A 23,030-nucleotide genomic window follows, 5' to 3' on the forward strand; every position below is an offset into this window, starting at 1 on the left:
TCCCACCCCAGGACTTGATGGCCAAGGAAGGTCAAACAGGTTGATGTGTCAACCTGCAAATCCTTCCAAACACGTTAATGGCTGGTGGTAGGAACATGAGACACGCCTGATCAGCCACACTTGATGCAGAGTGGCGCGCCTCAGGCTATAAGCCTCTGCCGACTGATTAGTGGCATGTTCAGTGAATTACGAGCAATGGAAACAAGCAAAAAGTCTGCCTTAGTGCACCACTAATTGCAGGAAGAGAATTGAAATATTTAGTAAGACAGGAGAAAATCAATAATAGAGAGAACTTGTTAAACACACAGCATAACGTGAAGATTGTTCAAATGATATTATCAACCTTCAAAAATAGTTTTTTTTACTTACAACAGCATTGTGTAAGAAAACCCTGCTCCTGCGCAGGAGACACATCGGCGGTTCTGCGCATGCGCCAGAACAAGTCGACAGTCCAGCTGGCAAAGGCCCTACGACGTCAGTTGGCGTGGCGCCAACCCCTCCAGTGCCGATCTAGCCCCCGGAGAAGTTTGTGCCGCTCTTGGCGACGGTACGGACCGCCCCGCCAATTCCGGGAGAATCCCTGCCCATGGGGCTGGAGAATCGCCAGGGGCGACGTAAATCCCGCCCCGCCGCTCCGATGCCGGCTGCCGAATTCTCCAGCTCCGGTTTTCAGGCGAGGGCGGGGATCATGTCGCGCCGGTCGGGGGCCGTTGGCAGCCACCCCCCCCGACAATTCTCCAGGTCCCGATGGGCCGAGCGGCCACCCGTGTTCGGCCAGTCCCGCCGGCGTGAAATGGACATGGTCCATCCCGGCAGGACCTGGCTCGTCGGCCGTCTAGCAGGGTCCTCTTGGGGGGGGGGGCACGGGGAGACGACCCATGGTGGCCTGGCCTGCGATTGCGGGAGAATCCTGCGCCATATTGTTATCTTCTGGAATTCCTCTTTCTCCTACTTTAATTTCACATTCAACAGCTGCAGGAAAAAACTGGTCATGACATACATCAGCTGAGTGAGCTTTACAATCAATATTGTAGGTCTGGTCTCACTCTATGCAGATGACCTGCTCCTCTACATTTCGGACCCTCAGAGCAGCTTGGACGGGATCATTGCGCTCCTGAAAGAGTTTGGAGCCTTCTCGGGCTACAAACTCAACATGAGCAAAAGCGAGATCTTCCCAGTACACCTGCAAGTGGGGGGGGCAGCACTAAAGGGGCGTTTAAACAAGCCTGACACAAATTCCGCTACCTGGGGATCCAAATAGCCCATGACTGGAAAGGGATCCACAAATGGAACCTCACCAGTCTGGCGGAGGAAGTAAACAGGGACCTGCAAAGATGGAACACACTCCCACTCTCCCTCGCGGGGAGAGTCCAGACGATCAAAATGAACGTACTGCCCAGGTTCCTCTTCCTGTTTAGATCCATCCCAATCTACATCCCCAAGGCCTTTTTCAAAGCGCTGGACAAACTAATCATGGCGTTCGTATGGGGGGGGGGGGGGGGGGGGGGTAAAAATGCTAGGATCCCAAAGAAGGTCCTACAAAAAACAAAATCCAGGGGGGTCTAGCCCTCCCAAACCTACAATTCTACCACTGGGCGGCAACAGCCGAGCGAATAAGGGAATGGATCCAGGAGCCAGAGGCCGAGTGGGTGCACGCGGAGGAGGCCTCATGCGTAGGGACCTCCCTCCGGCCCCTCGCCACGGCAGCACTCCCATCCCCACCCAAAAAACACTCCAGCAGCCCGGTAGTGATAGCCACCCTCCAATCCTGGAACCAACTGCGGCAGCAATTTGGCCTGACCAAAATGTCAGACAAAGCTCCCATCTGCAACAACCATAGGTTCACACCAGCACTAACTGACGCCGCCTTCAAAAGGTGTAGGCAGGACGGAGGGACACTGAGAGTCAGGGACCTATACACGGACGACAGGATCGCAATACTGGACGAACTGACAGAAAGATTTCGGCTAGCCAGGGGGAACGAGCTACGGTATCTACAGCTTAAAAACTTCCTACGAAAGGAGACAAGGACGCACCCACAACCGCCACGACAGACACTACTGGAAGAACCACTGGACGCAAACATACTAGACAAGGGAAACTGTAGTGACATGTACGACCGACTGACAGAAAGGGCCAACACCATACTGGACGCAACAAGAAATGGGAGGATGACCTGAGGATTGAGTTAGGATGGGGACTCTGGAGCGAAGCACTGCATAGGGTCAACTCCACCGCCACGTGCACAAGGCTCAGCTGACGCAGCTAAAAGTGGTACATAGAGCCCACTTAACAAGAACCCGTATGAGTAGGTTCTTCCCGGAGGTGGAGGATAGATGTGAACGGTGCCAAGTAGGCCCGGCCAACCATGCCCACATGTTCTGGTCTTGCCCCAGACTTGTGGAGTACTGGACAGCCTTCTTCGAGGCCATGTCCAAAGTGGTGGGGGTGAGGGTGGAGTCATGCCCAAAAGTGGCGGTCTTCGGGGTCTCGGACCAGCCAGATCTACTCCTGGGGAGGAGGGCGGACGCCCTTGCCTTTGCCTCCCTGATCGCCCGCCATAGAATCCTGTTTGGCTGGCGGTCAGCAGCACCACCCAGAGCTGCTGACTGGCTGTCCGACCTCTCGGAATCTCTCCAAATGGAGAAAATCAAATTCTCCATCCGAGGGTCAGACGACGGCTTCCACAGAACGTGGGAGCCATTCACTCGACTGTTCCGGGACCTGTTTGTGGCCAACGAACAAGAGGAAGAATAGCCAGGTAGCCAGGAATCAGGGGAAATTAGTCAAGAATCAGGGGAGGGTAGCCAAGTCATGAAAGGGAGAGAAGGACAGGGAGGGGGGCAGCTAAACCTGAAGAAAGAAAGGCGAACCAAGGTGGGGGGACAGCTAAACCTGAGGAAAGAAAGGCGAACCGTGGAGGGGGGGGGGGGGACAAGAGAGCCGAACCAGCGGGATGGGGCGGGGGGGGGGGGGGGGGGGGGGGGGAGGGGGAACAAGAGAGACTGGAGCCGGGAGGAAGGCACCGGATGCCAAATCATGCATGACATCTCCAGGAGCGGGGAAAGAGGAAATTAAAGATGGAGGACGGGAGGAGCATCAGAAGCGGAGGCGAGCAGGGGACGGCGGCGAGAACCGTCCGGGAGAAGCAGGCGACAACAGCACACAACACAGCCAAGTATCGCACACTGTAATTAGCTCCCCGGCACCCAAATGTATATTTGTCCCCAATAAAAACATTTATATAAAAAAAAATATTGTAGGTCTGTCATCTTTTTGTTATTATTAACCTAAATGGTCCACTTTTGTTCTCAGCTACATCAGTTAGATAGTGGGCAGGTCAAGCAGAATGTGGATTATGTTGGTAAGTAAAGGCCTTGGTCATTTTAATGGTCAGGTCTTACTTATATGAAACTGGTGTACTGCCCACACAATTCCCAGCACTAAACATTAGCTTGCCATTTGTGAGAAGCAAATCAGCCGAGGACCTTTTAACATAATTGTCAGCCTGAAGTGGAGAACATCAAGGGGTGATTATCTCTTCTTGGTGATGATCATTGCCTCTCACTTTGTGGTGCAAATGTTACTTGCCACTTGTCAGCCCTGTCTTGCTGCATACAGACATGAATTGCGTCAGTATATGGGATCGTGAACGGTGCTAAACATGGTGATCAGCAAACATCCCCACTTCTGACCTCCTGATGGAAGGAAAGTCATCGATGGAGATGGTCAGACCTAGGATGCTATCCTGAAGAATTCATTGAGTAATATCCTGAACTCTGGTGATGGATAACTAATAACTGTGGTGAATTATAAACCTAGTAATTCACACTGTGTTCTATTATATGTATTGTGTCCTTGTGGGCTCTGTATACGAGCCGTTGAGCGGCTCTGCCCATAGGGGGAGATGAGGAGTTTGTACTGGGCTCCACCCTTGGCTCCGCCCATGGCTCCTCCCACTAACCGGAAGTATAAAGCGCTGCAGTCGTGAGCCTGCTGCCAGTTCATCTCGTCGCAGGCAGGCTCTGTTGTAAGATTATTAAAACCACTGTTCACTTCCAATCACGTGTCTTGTGAATTGATGGTCATATCAATAACCACAATCATCTTTCCTTTGTGCTAGGTATGACAACCAGTGGAATGTTTTCCCCCCCGATTCCCATTGACTCCAGTTTTGCTAAGGCTCCTTGATCAAATGCTGTCTTGAAGTAAAGGGCAGTCACTCTCACCACTGCAGTTCAGCTCTTTTGTCCATGTTTGAACCAAGGCTGTAATTAGGTCAGGAGTTGAGTGACTCTGGCAGATCCCAAACTGAATGTCAGTGAGAAAAGTACTGATAGCACTGTTATTTTTTATTCAAATTTTTAGCACTTTAACATTTTACGGAAAAAAACAAGACAAAAACATTACACCCCCAAATACAATACATTCTGCACCAACCACCACCCCCCCCCCCCCCCAACCTCCCAGACCCTAACTGTTCATGGGAATTAGCTTTCTGAAATGCAAAATAAGCAAACCTCAAAATGCAAAATAAACAAACCTCATCTCTTGTGGAACCCCTCATCTGCCCCCCTTAGGGCAAATTTCACCTTAAGGATGGAAGAACTCCATTAGATTCCCCAGGCACACTGAGGCATGGGGTGGAGAAGCTGACCTCCACCCCTATTGAACCCGCCTGCGAGTGATCAACGAGGCAAAGGCTAAAACATCTGTCCCTACTCCCGTCTGCAACTCTGGTAGGCCCGACAACCCAAATATGGCCCCAGGGGATCCAGCTCCAAATCTCCATGCAGGATCGCCAACATGGTGCAGAAAAACGACCCCCAAAATTTCTCCAACTTCAGACAGGACCATTTTCCCACACCATTTCCAAGTGTCCTCTACCCCCTCAAACGCGCCTTGTGCACCATTAAAACATTTTTTTTAGAGGACCCAATTATTTTTTTTCCAATTAAGGGGCAATTTAGTGTGGCCAATCCACCTATCCTGCACATCTTTGAGTTGTGGGGGCGAAACCCACACAGACACGGGGAGAATGTGCAAGCTCCACCTGGGACCTCAATGCCGTGAGGCAGCAGTGCCAACCACTGCACCATCACGCTGCCCTCTGTGCACCATTTTTAACTGTATCAACCCCAGCCTCACACATGAGGTTGAGGCATTCACCCTCCGCAGCAACTCACACCACAGTCCCTCCTCCCACTTGGCTCTAACCCCCTCCCCAGTCCTTCCTCCCACTGGCCATAACCCCCTCCATCGACACTTTATCCTCCTCCAAAATGCACCCATAAATTGTTGTGACGACTCCACCCTCCAACCTCATTTTCGACAGCACCTCCTCCAACATTGAGGACACAGACACTATCGGAAAGGTCAGAAAAACCTTTCTAGCGAAGTCCCTCACCCGCACATACTGAAAAACTCTCCTCATGTGGAAACCCAAACTCCCCCTCAACTCCTCAAGCTTGCGAACCGCCTCTCTAAAAACAAACCTTCATCTCCTTCACCCCTCTCTCTTCCCATCCCCGAAACCTTGCATCCATCTTCCCTTGCTCAAATCCATGATTACTGCGATTGGCATCAGCCCCGCTCCCAACCTAAAGTGCTGCTGAAATTGTCTCCAAATGGAAGCAGTGCCATCGCCAGTGCCTGCAACCCCGAAGGCCTATAAGAACCCACCTCCATCCACACCCATAAAGCCTCTGCCTCCCTACTCCAGCCCCACACCTTCTTCGCAGTTGTCGCCCAGTAATAATACAAGAGGTTCAGAGGCCCAACCCTGCGACTGCCGGCCCCTCTGCTTGCCAACCTTCCCTGCCCAAAGACAAAACAAATCTGTCCATCCCCTTAAAAAATAACTTCACCAAAAAGACCGGCAGGCACTGAAATAAAAATAAAAACTGCGGCAAAATGTTTCTTTTAATTGCCTGCGCCTGACCTGCCAGCAATAGGGGAAGACTGTCCCACATCAGTAAATCCGCTTTCACCCTCTCAACCAGACTCGTAAAGTTCAGCTAAAGTTCAGCTTACAGAGTCGTGCCCAATCCTGGATCACCGGCACCCCCAAATACCTGAAATGGGTTTTTGCCACCGAAAACGACAACCTCCTACTCCAATCCCCAACCCAGGAGAAGGCAACACAAAATACTCGTGGTGAATTATATACCTAGTAATTCACACTGTGTTGTATTACATGTATTGTGTCCTCGTGGGCTCTGTATACGAGCCGTTGCGCGGCTCTGCCGATAGGGGGAGATGAGGTCATAGTTTAGCTCAGTGGGCTAGACAGCTGATTTGTTATGCAGAACAAGGCCAGCTGCGCGGGGTCAATTCCAGTACCAGCTTACCCGAACAGGCACCGGAATGTGGCGACTAGGGGCTTTTCACAGTAAATTCATACTTGTGACAATAAAAGGTTATTAAACAAAAGTTTGGTTTCTGATATCAGTTTCAGCCTGTGAGGGATAGAAACTGGGGAAAAGAGAAATTCTTAAGTGTTAAAGGTAAAGGAGATCTGATGGGAGATAATAAGGATAGTGTACCTCAAATTTAAAAAGAAATCCACGCGTGTGGAAGAGAAATTAAAAGTTTAGGATGTTTTTACTGTAATAAACTAAGCCATGTAAAATCATAATGTTGGGATTGAAGAAAAGCACTCGGAAGGCTGATGTGGTAAAACAAGATAAGGTTTGTTAAAGTGGTAAAGATAAGTCCAATTGAAGCGAAGGACCTGCAAATGATTGTGCAACCTGATTAAGAGGTGATTGATAAGGAGATGCCAGATTTCTTTGAGAATTTATTTGTGTGGGTAAAGTTTACTCAGGAGCAGTAAGTAAAGAAGTCAACATTTTAAGAGATACGGGAGCAGGTCAATATTTGATGGTAAGAGAGGAGGAGTGATATAGTTTGGGAGGAATATTGCCAGAAAAGGTGGTAATATATGGAATTCAGGGTGAGAAGAGTAGTGCTCTGTTGGATAAGGTATAAGGTGAGGTTGGAGAGTACAGTGAAGAGTGGTAAATTGGTAGTCGGAGTAATAGAGCAATTATCTTGTCCAGGAATACAGTTCATCTTGGGTAATAATACAGCTCAATCACAGGTGGGAGTGATGCCAACTGTGATAGATAAGCCAGTGAAAACTCAAATAACTGAATTGTTGAATGACTAATATCCCGGGATTTTTCGTAATTGTGTCGCAATAAGGTCGCAAAGTCACAGGTTAAGACAAGAGGAGAAATCAAAGAGTGAAGATAATAAAATGACTTTTGATCAGATGGTCGGAAAAGAACAAAAACAGGTGGAGGATGATATGAATTTTTTTTAGTTCAGGTAAGTTAACTGAGTTACAACAGAAAGAGATAGAAATAAAATGGATATATCAGAAAGCATATCTGGAAGAGGAATCTGAGTGTATACTAGAATGTTATTACCTTAAAAATGATGTCTTAAGAAGAAACTGGAGACATTTAAATATACCTGCAGATAAAAGTAGGAAGAAGTTCATCAAGTAGTATTGCCGTTAGGGTATAGAAAGGATGTGTTCCGAGTAGCACATGAGGTACCAGTAGGAGGTCATTTGAGAGTAAGGAAAACTCAAGCTAAAATACAAAAACATTTTTATCGACCTGGACTACATTAAGATGTAGTTAAATTCTGTTGATCATGTCACACACGTCAAGTGATAGGAAAACCGCAAGCGGTGATAAAACCAGCGCCCTTAATATCCATTCCAGCATTTGAGGAACATTTTACAAGGGTCTTAATTGATTGCGTAGGACCGCTTCCTAAAATGAAAAGCGGGAGTCAATATCTTTTGACTATAATGGATGTGTCCACTAGGTTTCCAGAGGCCATTCCATTACACAATATTACAGCTAAAAGGATTTTGGAGGACTTACTTTTTTTTTGCTAGATGTGGGGCTGGATTCTCTGCACCCAACGCCGAAACCACGTCTGGCGCCACGGCAGAGGATCAAGTTTCACACATGGAATCAGGACTGGCACCGGTTCCTCGATTCTCCGAACCTAAAAAGCAGTGTGCCCGGGGAGTACGCCGCACCACATATCCCCTGCCTGCGGCTATTGCTTGAGGCCCACCCTGCTATTCCCCGCCCCGACTGACCGAAGTTCCGACGGCGTATTTCTAATATGGTCCCAGCCGTTCGAGAAACTCACGAGGCGGCTGCGGACTAAGTCTGGGGCCCCCATGATCGGGGGCGGGCCGATCGTAGGGCAGGGGGGTCTCATACGGGTCTGCGCCTTAATTGTGTGGGCGGTCTGGGTCGGGAGCGCGGCTGATGGGGTGCACTATTTCCGTGGTCCAGCTCCGAGGTCTGAGTCTCTCGTGTGCATGCGTGGCCTTTAACCCGGAAGTACGGGGGGCTGTATCTGCAGCTGGAGCTGCAATCACAGCTGCCTGCTGGCCCCCTGCAGGGCTGTGAATCTGTGGCTTTTTGGCGCCAGTTTATCTGGCGTAAAAGACCACAGTTTTCACGATGGCGTGGGGGCATAGTCCCTGAAACGTGGAGAATCCAGCCCATGGACTGCACAGAGAAATACAATCGGATCAAGGATCAAATTTTACCTCAAAGTTATTCAAGGTTATGGATAGCTTAGGAGTAAAACAATTTAAATCAACTGCGTACCATCCAGAATCATAGGAAGCGTTAGAACTGTGGCATCAGACGTTAAAGACAATGTTGAGGCCTGTTGTCAAGATTATCCAGAGGATTGGGATAAAGGAATTCCATTCGTACTGTTTGCAATTAAGGATGCTCCTGATGACTCAACCAAATTCAGTCCCTTTGAACTGATTTTTGGTCATGAGGTAAGAGGACCACTTAAATTGATTAAGGAGAAATTGGTGAGTGAGCAGTCTGAAATTACATTATTGGATTACGTGTCAAATTATAGTAAATTTTTAAATACAGCAGGTGAATTGGCTAGACAACATTTAAAAAGTTGCACAACATGTGATGAAACAGAAAGCGGACAAAAAAATCAAATGTTTGTAGTTTTGCCAGTCGGGATAAAGTTTTAGTACTGTTACCAGTGGTAGGTGAACCTTTAAAATCAAGGTTTTGTGGACCTTATCAGATCGAAAGGAAATTGAGCGAGGTGAATTATTTGATGAGAACCCAAGAGAAGGAAAACTTACCGAGTGTCTCATGTGAATATGCTTAAATGGTAGTTTGAAAGGGAAGGAGAGCAAAAGGAGGAGGTTTTAGTGATTATGACTCAAAGTGAAGAACCGAATCCAGATGACTCTGAATTTGACATTCCTCAAATTAAATTGGATAGCGAGGATGTTTATAAAAATTCGGATAAACTATATGGGAAATGCTGTTCCAATTAAACAACATCCATAGAGACTTAACCCTCTAAAATTGTCACAGGTTCAAAAAAGAAATTGAAAGTATGTTTGAAAGTTGCAGCGAGTGGAGCTCACCCATAGTGATGGTACCAAAACCAGACAGTACCCAATGATTGTGTGTGGACTATAGAAAAGTTTTTTTTAAACATGTATTTATTCAAAGTTTTTCAAAAAGTTTTACAGAACACTCCAAAAAGGAAAATAGTACAAAGAGAAAAGGACAACATGCCAACCAAACAGAACAACTTAACCCTCTAAACAATAAACAGTTTATCATCCACTTCCAAATCATCAACACGTTTGCTGCCCAGTAGTAGCTACTCAGATTTGGCAGCGCCAACCCCCCCCCCCCCCCGGCCCCTCCGACTGCGCTCCAAGAACAGTCTTTTAACCCTCGGGGTCTTATTGGCCCACATAAATCCCATGATACTCTTGTTCACTCACTTGAAAAAGGCCTTAGGGATGAGGATCGGCAGGCACTGAAACACGAACAAAAACCTAGGGAGGACCGTCATCTTGACAGACTGCCCCCTAGCCACTAGGGAGAACGGTAGCATGTCCCACCTCTTAAAGTCCTCCTTCATCTGGTCCACCAGCCGTGCCAGATTGAGCCTATGCAAGACCCCCCAACTATTCACCACCTGAATACCCAAATACCAAAAACTCCTCACCACCATCTTGAGCGGCAGCTCCTCCAACCTCTTTTCCTGACCCCGCGCATGCACCACAAAGGGCTCGCTCTTCCTAAGATTAAGCTTATACCCCAAGAAGTCTCCAAACTCCCTGAGGGTCTGCACAACCTCCCCCATCCCCTCTACCGGGTCCGTAATATACAAAAGCAAATTATCCGCATATAGCGAGACGGGGTGCTCCTTTCCCCCCTGGATCAAACCCCTCCAGCTTCTAGATTCCCTCAGTGCCATGGCCAAAGGCTCAATTGCCAAAGCAAACAGCAAGAGGGACAGAGAGCATCCCTGCCTTGTTCCACGATATAGTCTAAAGTACTCTGACCTCAACCGGTTCGTTGATACACTCGCCACCGGGGCCTGGTATAACAATTTAGCCCACCCTATGAACCCCTCCCCAAACCCAAACCTACCCAACACCTCCCACAGGTACTCCCACTCCACCCGGTCAAAGGCCTTCTCCACGCCCATAGCCGCCACCACCTCTGCATCCCCCCCCTCCAAGGGCATAATAATCATTCAGAAGCCTCCGCACATTTGCATTCAACTGCCTGCCCTTCACAAAACCCGTCTGATCCTCATGTATCACTCCTGGGACATAATCCTCAATCCCAGTGGCCAGGACCTTCGTCTACAACTTGGCATCCACATTAAGGAGTGAAATCGGCCTATACGAGCCACACTGCAGCGAGCTTTTGTCCCTCTTAAGAATAAACAAGATCAGAGCCCGCAACATCGTCGGGGGAAGACTTCCTTTTTCTCTCGCCTCGCTAAAAGTTCTCAACAGCAACGGAGCCAACAGTTCCGAAAACTTCCAATAAAATTCAATCGGGAACCCATCCGGTCCCGGGGCCTTGCATGCCTGCATACTTCCCAATCCCTTAACCAGCTCCTCCATCCCAATCGGGGCCCCCAAGCCCTTTACCTGCTCCTCCTCCACCCTCGGAAACCTCAATTGGTCCAGGAACCGCCGCATCCCCTCCCCCTCCTCCGGGGGCTCTGATTTGTACAAGTTCTCGTAAAAGTCCCGAAAGACCTCATTTATTCTGACTGGACTCCGCACCGTATTCCCTCCCTTGTCCCTGATTTCCCCAATTTCCCTAGCCGCCTCCTTCTTCCGCAGCAGGTGCTCCAGCATCCGACTCGCCTTCTCCCCATATTCATACGCTGCACCTTGTACCTTCCTCCACTGGGCCTCAGCTTTCCCCGTTGTCAAAAAGTCAAACTCCGTTTGGAGGCTCCGGCGCTCCTTCAACAGCCCCTCCTCGGGGGATTCCGCATATCTCCTATCCACCCTAAGTATCTCTCCTACCAATTTATCCCTCTCCCTCCTCTCTCTCTTCTCTCTGTGAGCCCTGATGGAGGTCAGCTCCCCTCTAACCACCGCCTTCAGCGCCTCCCAGACCACACTCCCCGAGACCTCCCCATTGTCATTGGCCTCCATATACCTCTGTATACACCCCCGGATCCGCCCACAGACCTCCTCATCCGCCAATAATCCCATGTCCATGCGCCACAACGGGCGCTGGCCCCTATATTCTCCCAACTCCAGCTCCACCCAATGCGGGGTGTGATCCGAAATTGCGATGGCTGAGTACTCCGCCCCTCTACTCTCAGGATCAGTGCCCTGTTCACCACGAAAAAGTCTATCCGTGAATAGGCCTTGTGCACGTGGGAAAAGGAGAACTCTCTAGCCCATGGCCTAGCAAACCTCCACGGATCCACTCCCCCCATCTGATCCATAAACCCCTTCAGGACCTTGGCCGCATCTGGCCTTTTACCCGACCTAGACCTAGACTGATCCATTGCCGGGTCCAGTACCGTGTTGAAATCCCCCCCCCCCCCCATAATTAGGTTCCCCACCTCCAAATCCGGGATCCGACGTAGCATCCGCTTCATGAACCCTGCATCGTCCCAATTTGGGGCAAATACATTCACCAGCACCACCCCGGCCCCCTGCAGCCTACCACTCACCATCATATACCGGCCCCCTTTATCTGCCACAATGCCCACTGCCTCGAAAGTCACCCGCTTGCTCATCAAAATTGCTGCCCCCCCCTGTTCTTCGCGCCCAACCCAGAGTGAAAGACCTGCCCTACCCATCCCTTCCTCAGCCTGGTCTGATCCGCAACTTTCAGGTGCGTCTCCTGTAGCATGGCTCCGTCTGTCTTCAGTCCCTTTAAGTGTGCAAATATCCGGGCCCCCTTGACCGGCCCATTTAGACCTCTCACATTCCACGTGATCAGCCGGATCGGGGGACTACCCGCCCCTTCCCTCCCCTCCCCCCCCCCCCCCCCCCTCCCAGCCCACTAGCCATCTCCTTTTTTGGGTCAGCCACATACACACGTCTCCCGCTCCTTCCAGCCCCCCAGGCAGAGGCTCCCCGCCCCGACTCTCCCTATTATCTCCAGCTCCCGCTCGGTCAATACAACAGCAACCCAGTACCCCCCCCCCCCCAACCCCCCCACCCCTGGCCAAGCAATTGCTTGACCCCTCTACTCCCCCCATTGCACTCCCATAAGTCAGCTGACTCTTGCTGACCCCGGCCGCTCCCGCCTCTGCCACCGATCCCCACAGAGTTCCCTCCGAAAACCCAAGTCCCCCCCCCCCCTCCACACCCCCTGCAAACCAATCTGGACTCCAGTCCAATACCGCCTCCCTGCATCCGGCCCCGCCCCCTCTCCACGGGAAAAGAAAACCCGCGCTCCCAGTCCGGGCTGACCCCACCCTCTATGGCTCACCTCCATTCTCCTACAACCTCACCCCCATCCCCAGAGGCCCAGGGTTCCCGGCCCCTTCTCCCCCCACCGAACGCGGGGAACAACCCCTCCCAGATCAGCGCCCGCACAGAAAAAAAAGAAACACAAATATCACCCTCTCCCACTCCACAACATCCCCCAAAACATGCTACAGACCACTAATTTGAGTCCAGCTTCTCATTTTTGATAAATGTCCACGCCTCGTCCGGCGTATCAAAATAGTGGTGACGGTCCTGATATGTGACCCACAGTCGCGTGGGCTGCAACAGCCCAAACTTCACCCCCTTTCCGTGGAGAACCGCCTTGGCCTGATTGAATCCTGCCCTCTTCTTGGCTAGCTCTGCGCTCCAGTCCTGGTAAAAGCGAATTTCAGCATTCTCCCACCTGCTGCTTCGCTCCTTCTTCTCCCATCTCAAGACGCACTCCCTGTCGGTGTAACGGTGAAACCTCACCACCACAGCTCTCGGCGGCTCATTCGCCCTCAGTCTCCTCGCCAGGACTCTGTGTGCCCCATCCAGCTCCAAGGGCCTCGGGAAGGCTCCCGCGCCCATCAGTGTACTCAGCATCGTGGCTACATACGCCCCAGCATCCAACCCCTCCGCACCTTCAGGGAGACCCAGAATCCGCAAATTCTTCCTTCTCGACCTGTTCTCCAGATCCCCAAATTTCTCCTGCCACTTTTTATGGAACGCCTCGTGCGCCTCCACCTTCACTGCCAGGCCCAGGATCTCGTCCTCGTTATCAGAGGCCTTCTGCTGCACCTCTTTAATCGCTGTCCCCTGCATCCTCTGGGTCTCTACCAGCCTTTCTATCGACGCCTTCATAGGGGCCAACATCTCTGCCTTCAATTCCGTAAAGCAGCTTCGTAGAAACTCTTGCTTCTTCCGCGACCATTGAGCCCACGCTGCCTGGTCTCCGCCCACCGCCATCTTGCCTTTTCGCATCCGTTCTCCTCTCTTCTCTAATGCCCCTTTTTTGACCGCACCGCTCCTGGTCCACTCCATACAGTGCTGGGGGAACCTTACTGCCGTCTTCCCACACCGGGAATCGTCAACAAAATGCCGCTGGGGCTCCTTAAAAGGGCCCAAAAGTCAGTTTTTGGCGCGAGTTGCCGAACATGCGACTTACCCAGGCATAGCCGCAACCGGAAGTGACTATAGAAAAGTTAATGCAGTTACAAAAACAGACTCTTATCCTATCCCACAGCTGAAGGACTGCATTGAGAAGGTGAGACAATCAACTTGTATTTCCAAACTGGATTTCCTCAAAGGTTACTGGCAGGTAGCTTAATCCGAAAGGCAAAGGAGATTTCAGCTTTTGTGACTCCAGATGGTATATACCAATTCAAAGTTATGCCATTTGGCATGAAAAGCGCCCCAGCCACATTTCAATGGTTAACTAACAAAGTCGTTTCAGGATTACCCAATTGTGCGGTGCACATGGACAATCTGGTGATTTTTAGTCAGACATGGAAAGAACACTTCAAGCATCTGATCGAGTTATTCGATCGACTTCAGGAGGCTGGTTTGGTGGGCAACCTGGCCAAAAGTGAGTTTGAAAAAGCCCAAGTCATATTCCTTGGCCATACAATTGGATATGGACAAATAGTCCCATGGGATGTGTAAACAAAAGTTATTGGGAAGTTCCCAATACACTCAGCACAAAGGGAAATAATGAGATTTCTGGGCCTGAGCGGTTTTTAGCGTAAATTTGTGCTGAATTTTAGCAGCGTGGTTGCTCCACTGACAGACTTGCTGAAGAAGTGTAGCACATTTCAGTTGACAGTGAAGTGTCAACAGGCATTTGACAGCCTGAAGGCTGTGTTAACGACTGCTCCTGTGTTGGCCACCCCAAATTGCACAAAACCATTCAAGTGATGGGAGTGACGTGGGCGTAGGTGCCATGCACTCACGATACCAGTCATGTGGGCGAAGGTGCCATGCTCTTGCAAGAAGGTGACGAAGGAATAGAGCAGTCTATTGGGTATTTTTCAAAAAAATGTAATGATTACCAGAGGAAGTATTTGACAATTGAAAAGGAGACTTTGAGCTTGGTGCTGGATTTGCAACATTTTAACGTTTATGTTACCTGCAATTTGTCTGAAACAGTTGTATGTACTGATAATAATGCGTTGACGTTTTTGGAGAAATTCAAGAATAAAAACGTCAGACTGTTTCAATGGAATCTATTATTACAGCCATTTAATTTAAAACTTATACATGTGGCAGGATGGGAAAACGTGATAGCCGATGCTTTGTCACGAATGTGATAAAGAGAAGAAGGTTCGATGGTGGAAGATAAAGAACTGAAATGGATTATATTACTGTAAATGTTTGCCTGTTTTAACTTTATAAAATGTATGTATATTTATTGTAAAGTGTTAGAAATATGCAAGTGAAAAGGTTTGAAAAATTAAACCATCTTTGAAGTTGATGATTTATTTTATTTTCTTGGGGGGAGGTGTCATGTGACTGTCCCTTTAAGAAAGGTTTTGTTTTTACCACATGGCTTGTAGCACCTCTTGAGTGATGTAATTTGTGGATGGAGCTGGGCCGTGGTTGTCAGGTGAGAGTGGGTTTAGGTTTTTGGGTTTCAGTTTTGGTTTGTTGGTTTGGACTGCAGAAGAGAAGCAGTGTTTCCCTCTTTTCTCTGGTTTTTATTTTAAAACTGTTCTAGTGAATTGAAAGCACATTGGGTGTGGCAACCTGCCTTGGTACCTTTGAAGATAGAGTTGTTTTTCGGAAGGAGTTTTGAATCTGCTGGTTGGAGCCTGGAAAGGACCAGTCCCATTCAAGTGAGATTACAGTGTGCTGGGCCACGGCCTTGAAAGGGGTTTTGGTTTATTGGATTTTGTATTGAATTGGAACAGTTACTGAGGGGGATTCATTAAGAGTTATATACATAGATTACTGTAGCTGTTGAGTGTTTTTTCATGTTTGTTATTGAGAACAAATTCTTGCTAACTGTTTTATATATGTTAACTACATTCTTATAATGAACTTTGTTTTGATAAAAGCGCCTAGGAAGTCTGATGAATCACAACTGGAGTGAAGGCTCTTGTGCTCAACCTAGCCAAATTCAACATCATATTTATAGGTCAGGTGCGCTTCATAATATACTTTGGAGTTTCTAAGCCCTGACCCAAAATATCATTATGTACCTCACCTCAGAGCTTGGGTCCAAAATATCTAATAGCACATCATCGGTGTACAGAGACACCAAGTGCTTCACAGCCTCCCCCCCCCCCCCCCCCCCCCCCCCCCCTTCCATAAATCAGAGCACCGGCCAAAGACTCTATTGCCAGTGCAAACAGAAGTGGGGCATGGGGCATCCATGCCTTGTTCCCCAATGCAGCGGAGAGTACCCTGAGTTCACATAATTTGTTTGCACACACGCAAGTGGATCCGTATACAGTAGTCCCCCGTTATACCGCGCTCCGCAATACCGCGGTTCGCGATATACGGCGGGGGTGCTTATGGACCCCAACTTTTTTCACTCTTTTTAAAACACTCTTTTTAAGCCGGTGAACTTGTTTGGCATTCATTCGAGTTCCAATTAGCCGCGATGATTAGCCCGATTAGCCGCGATAAATAGCCGCGATGATTGGTAATTAAAGAGATCAATTAACAGTTTTCTATCCCCAACCATATAAAAGGGAGACCTTTTCCAGTATCTTAGAGTTCATTTTAAAAATAAAGCGTATAAATACAAAATGCCTAAGCGCAAGTCTTACACAGTAAAGGAAAAGATAAATTTGATAGACCCTATTCAAAACGGCGAAACAAAGGCAAAATTATCCAGAGAGACTGGTGTAGCAGAGTCAACCCTCCGTGGGTGGGAGAAAGATGAGGACAGTTTGAGAACTTATGTTGAGACACTTTCTGAGAGTGAAGGGCTTGCCAGGAAAAAGGCAAGGACCGCTAGTGACATTAACTTGGAGAAGGCTGTGTTCGCCTGGTTCCAGAAAAGACATGGGATTGGTGCAGTTACCATCAGTGGTGAACAGAGATCCGCCGACTCAGCAGCAGCAGAAGCCTTTCCGGACATCCTCAAGGACTACATGGTGCAAGAGGAGCTGACCCCAGAGCAATTCTACAATGCAGATGAGTCAGGGCTCTACTGGAAGATGCTGCCTGACAAGACCCTAGCTATCAAGGATGACGCCCACAAGACTCTGGGGTTCAAGCAAGCCAAGAACAGGCTCACCGTCCTGTTTGCCAGCAATGCCACAGGAACACACAAGCTGAAGCCATTGATTGTGGGCAAATTCAAGTCTCCTAGATGCTTTCACCACATCAACATGGAGAACCTACCCATCACCTACCGGAACTCTGGCAAAGCCTGGATGACAGCTACCCTATTTGAGGAGTGGTTCTTCAAGTACTTTGTACCCAGTGTCAGGGACCACCTTAGTGCCCGCAACTTACCGCAGAAGGTCACACTCCTACTGGACAACTGCTCAGCCCACCCTCAGGGAGATGTTCTCAAGACCAGGGATGGGCAGATCCAAGTGCTCTATCTCCCAAAGAACACCACCAGCAAGATCCAGCCATGTGATGCTGGCATCATTCAGACCTTCAAGTCTGTGTACAAAAAGGAACTGATCCTGGAAAAGATAGACTCTCCTCTCACTGTCCCAGATTACCTGAAAGCCATCACCATCAAGGATGCCTGTTATCTGGCAGGGAAGGCCTGGGGAGCTGTGACAGAGAAGACCATCGCCAACTGCTGGAACAAGGCCCTAGGAGCAGCACTCCCACAACCCCAACATGACCCAGAAGAAGAGGACTTCCTAGGCTTTACTGAAGCAGAGATCAGGGCAGCTGAGGAGAGGCTAGAGGACCACCTGGATGAGAACCTAACACTCCGGGATTGGGTGAACAGGTGGTCAGCAGCAGAGGACGACATGGCACCCACAGAAACATTCACAGAGGAGGAGATCATCGACCAGGTCATCCAAGAGGAGGCAGAAGAAGAGGCAGAAGTAGAAGAACCCCAGCCCACAGTTGCAGCAAAGAGCCACTCGGATGCCATCACCCACCTGAAGTGGCTCATAGAATACACAGAGCAACAGGACTTCAACCCCATATACATACTACACCTGAAGAACCTCCAGAGGCAAGCACAAGTCAAGATGAGGAAGGGGATGTGCCAGAAGAAACTCACAGACTTTTTCATGTGATTTAAATTATTTTAAAAATATGCTTGTAAGTGCTATTTTATGTATTATTGTATATATTTTTGAGTGGTATTTTTTAATAAATTTAAAACTTGAAAGAACTTTGATGTTTTTTTTATTTAAAACGCCCTTCCATTCTTACACAGTCAGCAATGTTTCCTCTCGTTCACCTATTATCGCCATCGTGGATATCCGCGGCTCGGATGCAACGCGGGTGGCTGTCTTGGACCCCAACACCTGCGGTATAACGGGGGACTACTGTACAACAGTTTCCAATGCCACAAACTTAGGACCAATCTCAAACTTCTCCAACACTGCAAAGATATAGCTCCACTCCACCTGATCAAACGTATTGTCCACAGCCAACGCCACCACCACCTCCAATTTCCTTCCTTCTGCTGAAGAAAGCATCATATTCAGCAGTCGCTGCACATTTGATGACAGCTGCCTACCCTTAACGAACCCCGTCTTATCCTTCCCAATTACCTTCGGAAGGCAGTCCTCCAACCTCAACGCCCAACACCTCCATCGGTATCTTGCCATCCACATTCAGAGATATGGGCCGAGATGACCCACACTCCACCAGATCCTTATCCTTTTTAAGCAACAAAATGGAGGCTTGACCCATTGTTTCTGGCAAGGCCCCCTGAACCATTGCTTCCTCAAACATTTCTACCAACAGTGGAGCCAACTTATCCTTAAACTTTTTATAAAATTCCATGGAAAAACCATCTGACCCGGATGCTTTACCCATCTGCATTTTCCTATTGCTAACTGCACATCTTCCACGGTCTCCTCCAATCATGCCCTCTCCTACCTCTGAGCACTCCCAATCGCCCCAAAAGCTCCCTCATATCCGATGCATCTTCCGGTGGCTCTGACCTATACAAGCCCCTATAAAACTCTTCAAAAACTTTGTTCTCCTGCTCCAGTGCCACCACCAGCTCATCCTTCCCATCTCTGACCTGAACCATCTTCACCGCTACTTGCCTGCGAAGTTGGTTCATCAACATACGCCCTAAACTTAGTCACTGTCAACTCCCTGCTCCTCCCCAGAATCCCCCAACCACTTCCTCTTCAAAACACCTCACCCGATATCATCCCGAACCTCCAACCATATGCACCTCCCAGGCGCATTGAAACCAGTCTATACAGGATCCAACAACTGCGGGCCCTTCCCCCCCCCCCCCTCCCCCCCACCTCGTTCCCGTTCACTAGCAAACCTGCATTTACTAGTGAGAACCAGAGCCCCATCCCCAACACAGAAACAAAATCCAACACCCAATCTCCCTGTGCCCAGACCTTCCAAACTCCCCATCCCATCATCCCACAAACTCAACATGAAAAAACATACAAAATCCCAGCCAATCCCTACTTTTCCTCAAACCCGCCCTTCCCCACAACCACACCAAAAATAAACAACCCCCAAATAACAAGGAAAATGAGGGGAGATACAAAGACTTTGGTCTTCACAGAAGCCTCTGCAGTGATCGCTGTATGTGTTAATACATGTTCGGTTAATGTAAAGTAAGTACAGACAGATGATCACAAGATGGCAACACTAACAGGAGCTATACTTTATAAGGATTTCCCTGCTCTTTCTTTAGTTAGTGTGTGTGGAGAACAGCTAGAGTGAAGACACGGTCAGATCAGAGTGTTGTGTATTATTAGAATTGTTAATTTAATCTCAATTTACTTACTTGTTTTACTAGTTGAGTATTGAAGTTAAAGAATTCACTAGTTTATTATATATTACTCAATAAACGCTTTGTCATCATCTGGAAGACTTTGACTATTTCTAGTCAGAATTTAATACAACTCGACAAGCCAAAAAGAGTAATATTTATGTTACAATTTAGTAATACAACAGCCTCCGCCTCCTCAAAAAAAAGTCCTTTGAGTTGTGAGTCACCTTCGCCAGGTAGACCACTCCAAACTCACGTTGCTACAATACAATGCCACCTTCACCCGACAAAAGGCCGCGTATTCACCTCTCGATTCTGCTTTGCCCAACTCGAGACCTTTTCCTTTACCTGGTAGCTGTCCACAGCTCTCGGTGGTTCATTCATCTTTGGCTTCGGCCAGAGGAGTGACCGATGGGCCCTGTCCAACTAATAAAGGGGCAGGGCCCTTCTCCTCCCCGATCAACTTAGCGAACACCTGGGCGGAATCATGGTGCTGTGGTTAGCACTGCTGCCTTACTGCGCTGAGGACCCAGGTTCGACCCTGGCCCTGGATCACTGTCCATGTGGAGTATGGAAATTTACGCCATGTCTGCGTGGGACTCACCCCCACAACCCAAATATGTGCAGGGTAGGTGGATTGGCCATACTAAATTGCCCCTTAATTGGAAAATAAATAATTGGGCACTTTTAATAAACATAACGAACGTCTCCGCAAAGTAATCCATCGGCCTCCGACTAACCACCCCCTCAAGCAATCCCATGGTCCTCAAATTCTCCGTTCGTGACCTGTTCTCTAGGTCCTCCACTTTGGCTCTCAACCCTTTATTACCCTCTGTAGCTCCTGCCCACCTATCGAGGCGAACTGGTCGCTGTACTGCGACAATGCCTCCTCCATCCCCTTCAACACCTCTCCTTGATCCTACATCTCCTTCGACGTCTGAGTCAACGCCACCTTTATCAGAGCAAGAGCCTCATCTACCCACCCCTTAAGTGAGGTGCTTGGAAAACAGCCGCTCAAACTCCCCTGACACTATTTCAGTCAGCTTTTCCACAGTAATGAGAGCAGCCCCTCCCGATGATGAACTAGCAACCGCCGTCTTTCCTCCTGTTCGACTCACATCCACACTCGCCAATGGACTTCGCTCGTCCCTTTCCTCTTCTTCTGGAACTTCGACATTCCACAACCTCCTCAGACCTTCCAACACCAAATAATTCAAAAGATTTCCCATAAAGGGCCAAAAAGCAGAAACTCGAGCAGAAGCCACCCAGCGTGTTACAAATCGTCGCCGGATTGCACTTTTAAAAATATATATTTTATTGAGGCATTTACATATATACAATCAAACACAGCCATAAAAAAGCAAGCAAACAGGAATGCAAATAACCAAAACAAATAAATATCTAACGCCCCACCGTCCTGCCTCCCGCCCCCCAGCTCCCCTACCCTTTTTAGCTGTACTGGAACAGCTTGGCTCCCTTAACTTCTCCATCTCTCTCACCTCTTTTAAGATCCTCCTTAAATTTAGCTCTGATCAAGTCTGTTCTTCGGTTTGTTGTCAGTTTTACTCTCAACAGCTTTGGCACTTTCTCCATATTAAACTTGCTGCATAGTTATTTTATCCACATGTAAGATCCTATGTGACTGTAACTGTAGTAAATTTCTCAACTTGGAGATTTCACAAGTTGCTGTCAGTTTCAGAAGTGTCATTAGGTTGAATGCTGGTAGTTTTACCATCATTACTAATACAAAGCCCAGGTTAATATCATTTTGTCTGATGACATGCCTCTGGAGAGCCTTGAGACATTGCCTGCATAAAGGCATACTGTTGCTGTGAAAAATGAGTCTACTGCATGTGAAAATTTACAAAAGGGTTGTGATTACTAGTGAAAATAAGTTTCATGAGAATACAAGAATGTACAGGCCTGAAAAGATATTTCAGTTCACCTGACTTGTCCTATTATGGATGAAATACCATGCTACACAATACCCCTATACCCCTCTGCTGGATATCAATCGAGACTCGAAACGTCAACTATTTTCTGTTCGTTTTAATGTCCGTTCAAAGCCCTTTTCTTGAATTTGAGATGATGCGCTCCAATTGTAGGATCTTTGTTTATGTTAAACGAATTGGGATTGGTATTGGGAAATTACATAAATTAGAACAAATCTTTTGGGATTGGAGCAAAACTGGGGCCGGAGGGAAACAAAGTTAAACATGGGAACTATTCACTTTTCCAATATTAATAGTCTGAAAAAATCCCGGTAAAATTATTAAATCTATCAGGCTCCAGACAGTGCAAACTAAAAACATTACAGTTGCTTGGTTATGTTTGGATTCAAATGTATCAGACTCTTGGATTTTGGAAACATTTACCTTTACAATGTATTCTCAGACTGACTATTGCCAGTGTAATGACTATTCCTTCAGCCACTTACCTCGCTGACGATGGTGGAGATGTACTGATCCTTACTGTACTCCCAACCATCCAAACAGGGCTCCTGTTCCACCTCAGACATATTGATGGAATCTGGGTCGGCAAACGTCGCTGAAAGATTCCTGATCACATCCAACCGGTACCGTCTGCACTGGCTGGGCTGGAGTTTGCCTCTTTCTTGTTCCAGAGGGATAGTCCGATTCAGCCACGCTTCACTCAGATTGAGATTCCCGGGAATTAAACAGCGATGGTCCGGAACATCCCCGACAAAAACTATGGACAGACCACCGAAGCCATTGGGAAAGACGCTGAGGCTTAAAACAAAGAAGATCATTTTCTGGAAGGGTCCCCATTCTCCCAGGAAAGCGGTGATTTCATCGTAATCCCGCATGTTAGTGAGAGCGGGAGGACTGAGAGCGACTGACTGACTTCCCTCAAACTGCAGCAATTGGCCGTTGGAGGGCGGCCCACTAGTTTGCAGAATTGCATTGTTTCAAAGTCTAAATAATTCTAGATCGTTTTAAAATTGTCTGATCTTTCTCCGACACTGACCCTGAACTCTTAAAGCGTATTAATTTATAACTGATTTTAAAAACGTTGTTCGGTTAAGTGCGTGTTTCATTAAATGTGTGTTTCACAGAATTTCTGCAGCGCAGAAAGAGGCCAGTCGGCCCATCCAGTCTGCATCCACCGTTCGAACGAGCACTCCACCCATATCCACTCACCCTACCCCCCCTCCCCCTCTCTCTCCCCCTCTCCCCAAACTCCACATCCTAACCTACACACCCCTGGACACTAAGGACAATTTATCATGGCCAATCCACCTAACCTGCACACCTTTGGACTTTGTGAGGAAACCCACGCACACACGGGGAGAATGTATAAACACCACACAGACAGTGACCCAAA

The 23,030-nt window shown here is 48.3% G+C and overlaps 1 protein-coding gene across 1 annotated transcript in view; it reads right to left on the reverse strand.

Annotated features, from left to right (window-relative positions):
- The window catches only part of LOC119965330 (solute carrier family 22 member 5-like), a 137,106-nt gene extending 114,548 nt beyond the window's left edge, over nucleotides 1–22,558 (reverse strand). Inside the window, exon 1 of the mRNA XM_038795950.1 lies at nucleotides 22,123–22,558. Coding sequence (XP_038651878.1) covers nucleotides 22,123–22,512 — 390 coding nt within the window. The 5' untranslated portion in view covers nucleotides 22,513–22,558. The remainder of the gene's footprint in view (nucleotides 1–22,122) is intronic.
- Nucleotides 22,559–23,030: the final 472 nt, after the last annotated feature.

This window comes from Scyliorhinus canicula, chromosome 4, assembly GCF_902713615.1.
Source record: "Scyliorhinus canicula chromosome 4, sScyCan1.1, whole genome shotgun sequence".
Taxonomy (NCBI): Eukaryota; Metazoa; Chordata; class Chondrichthyes; order Carcharhiniformes; family Scyliorhinidae; genus Scyliorhinus; species Scyliorhinus canicula.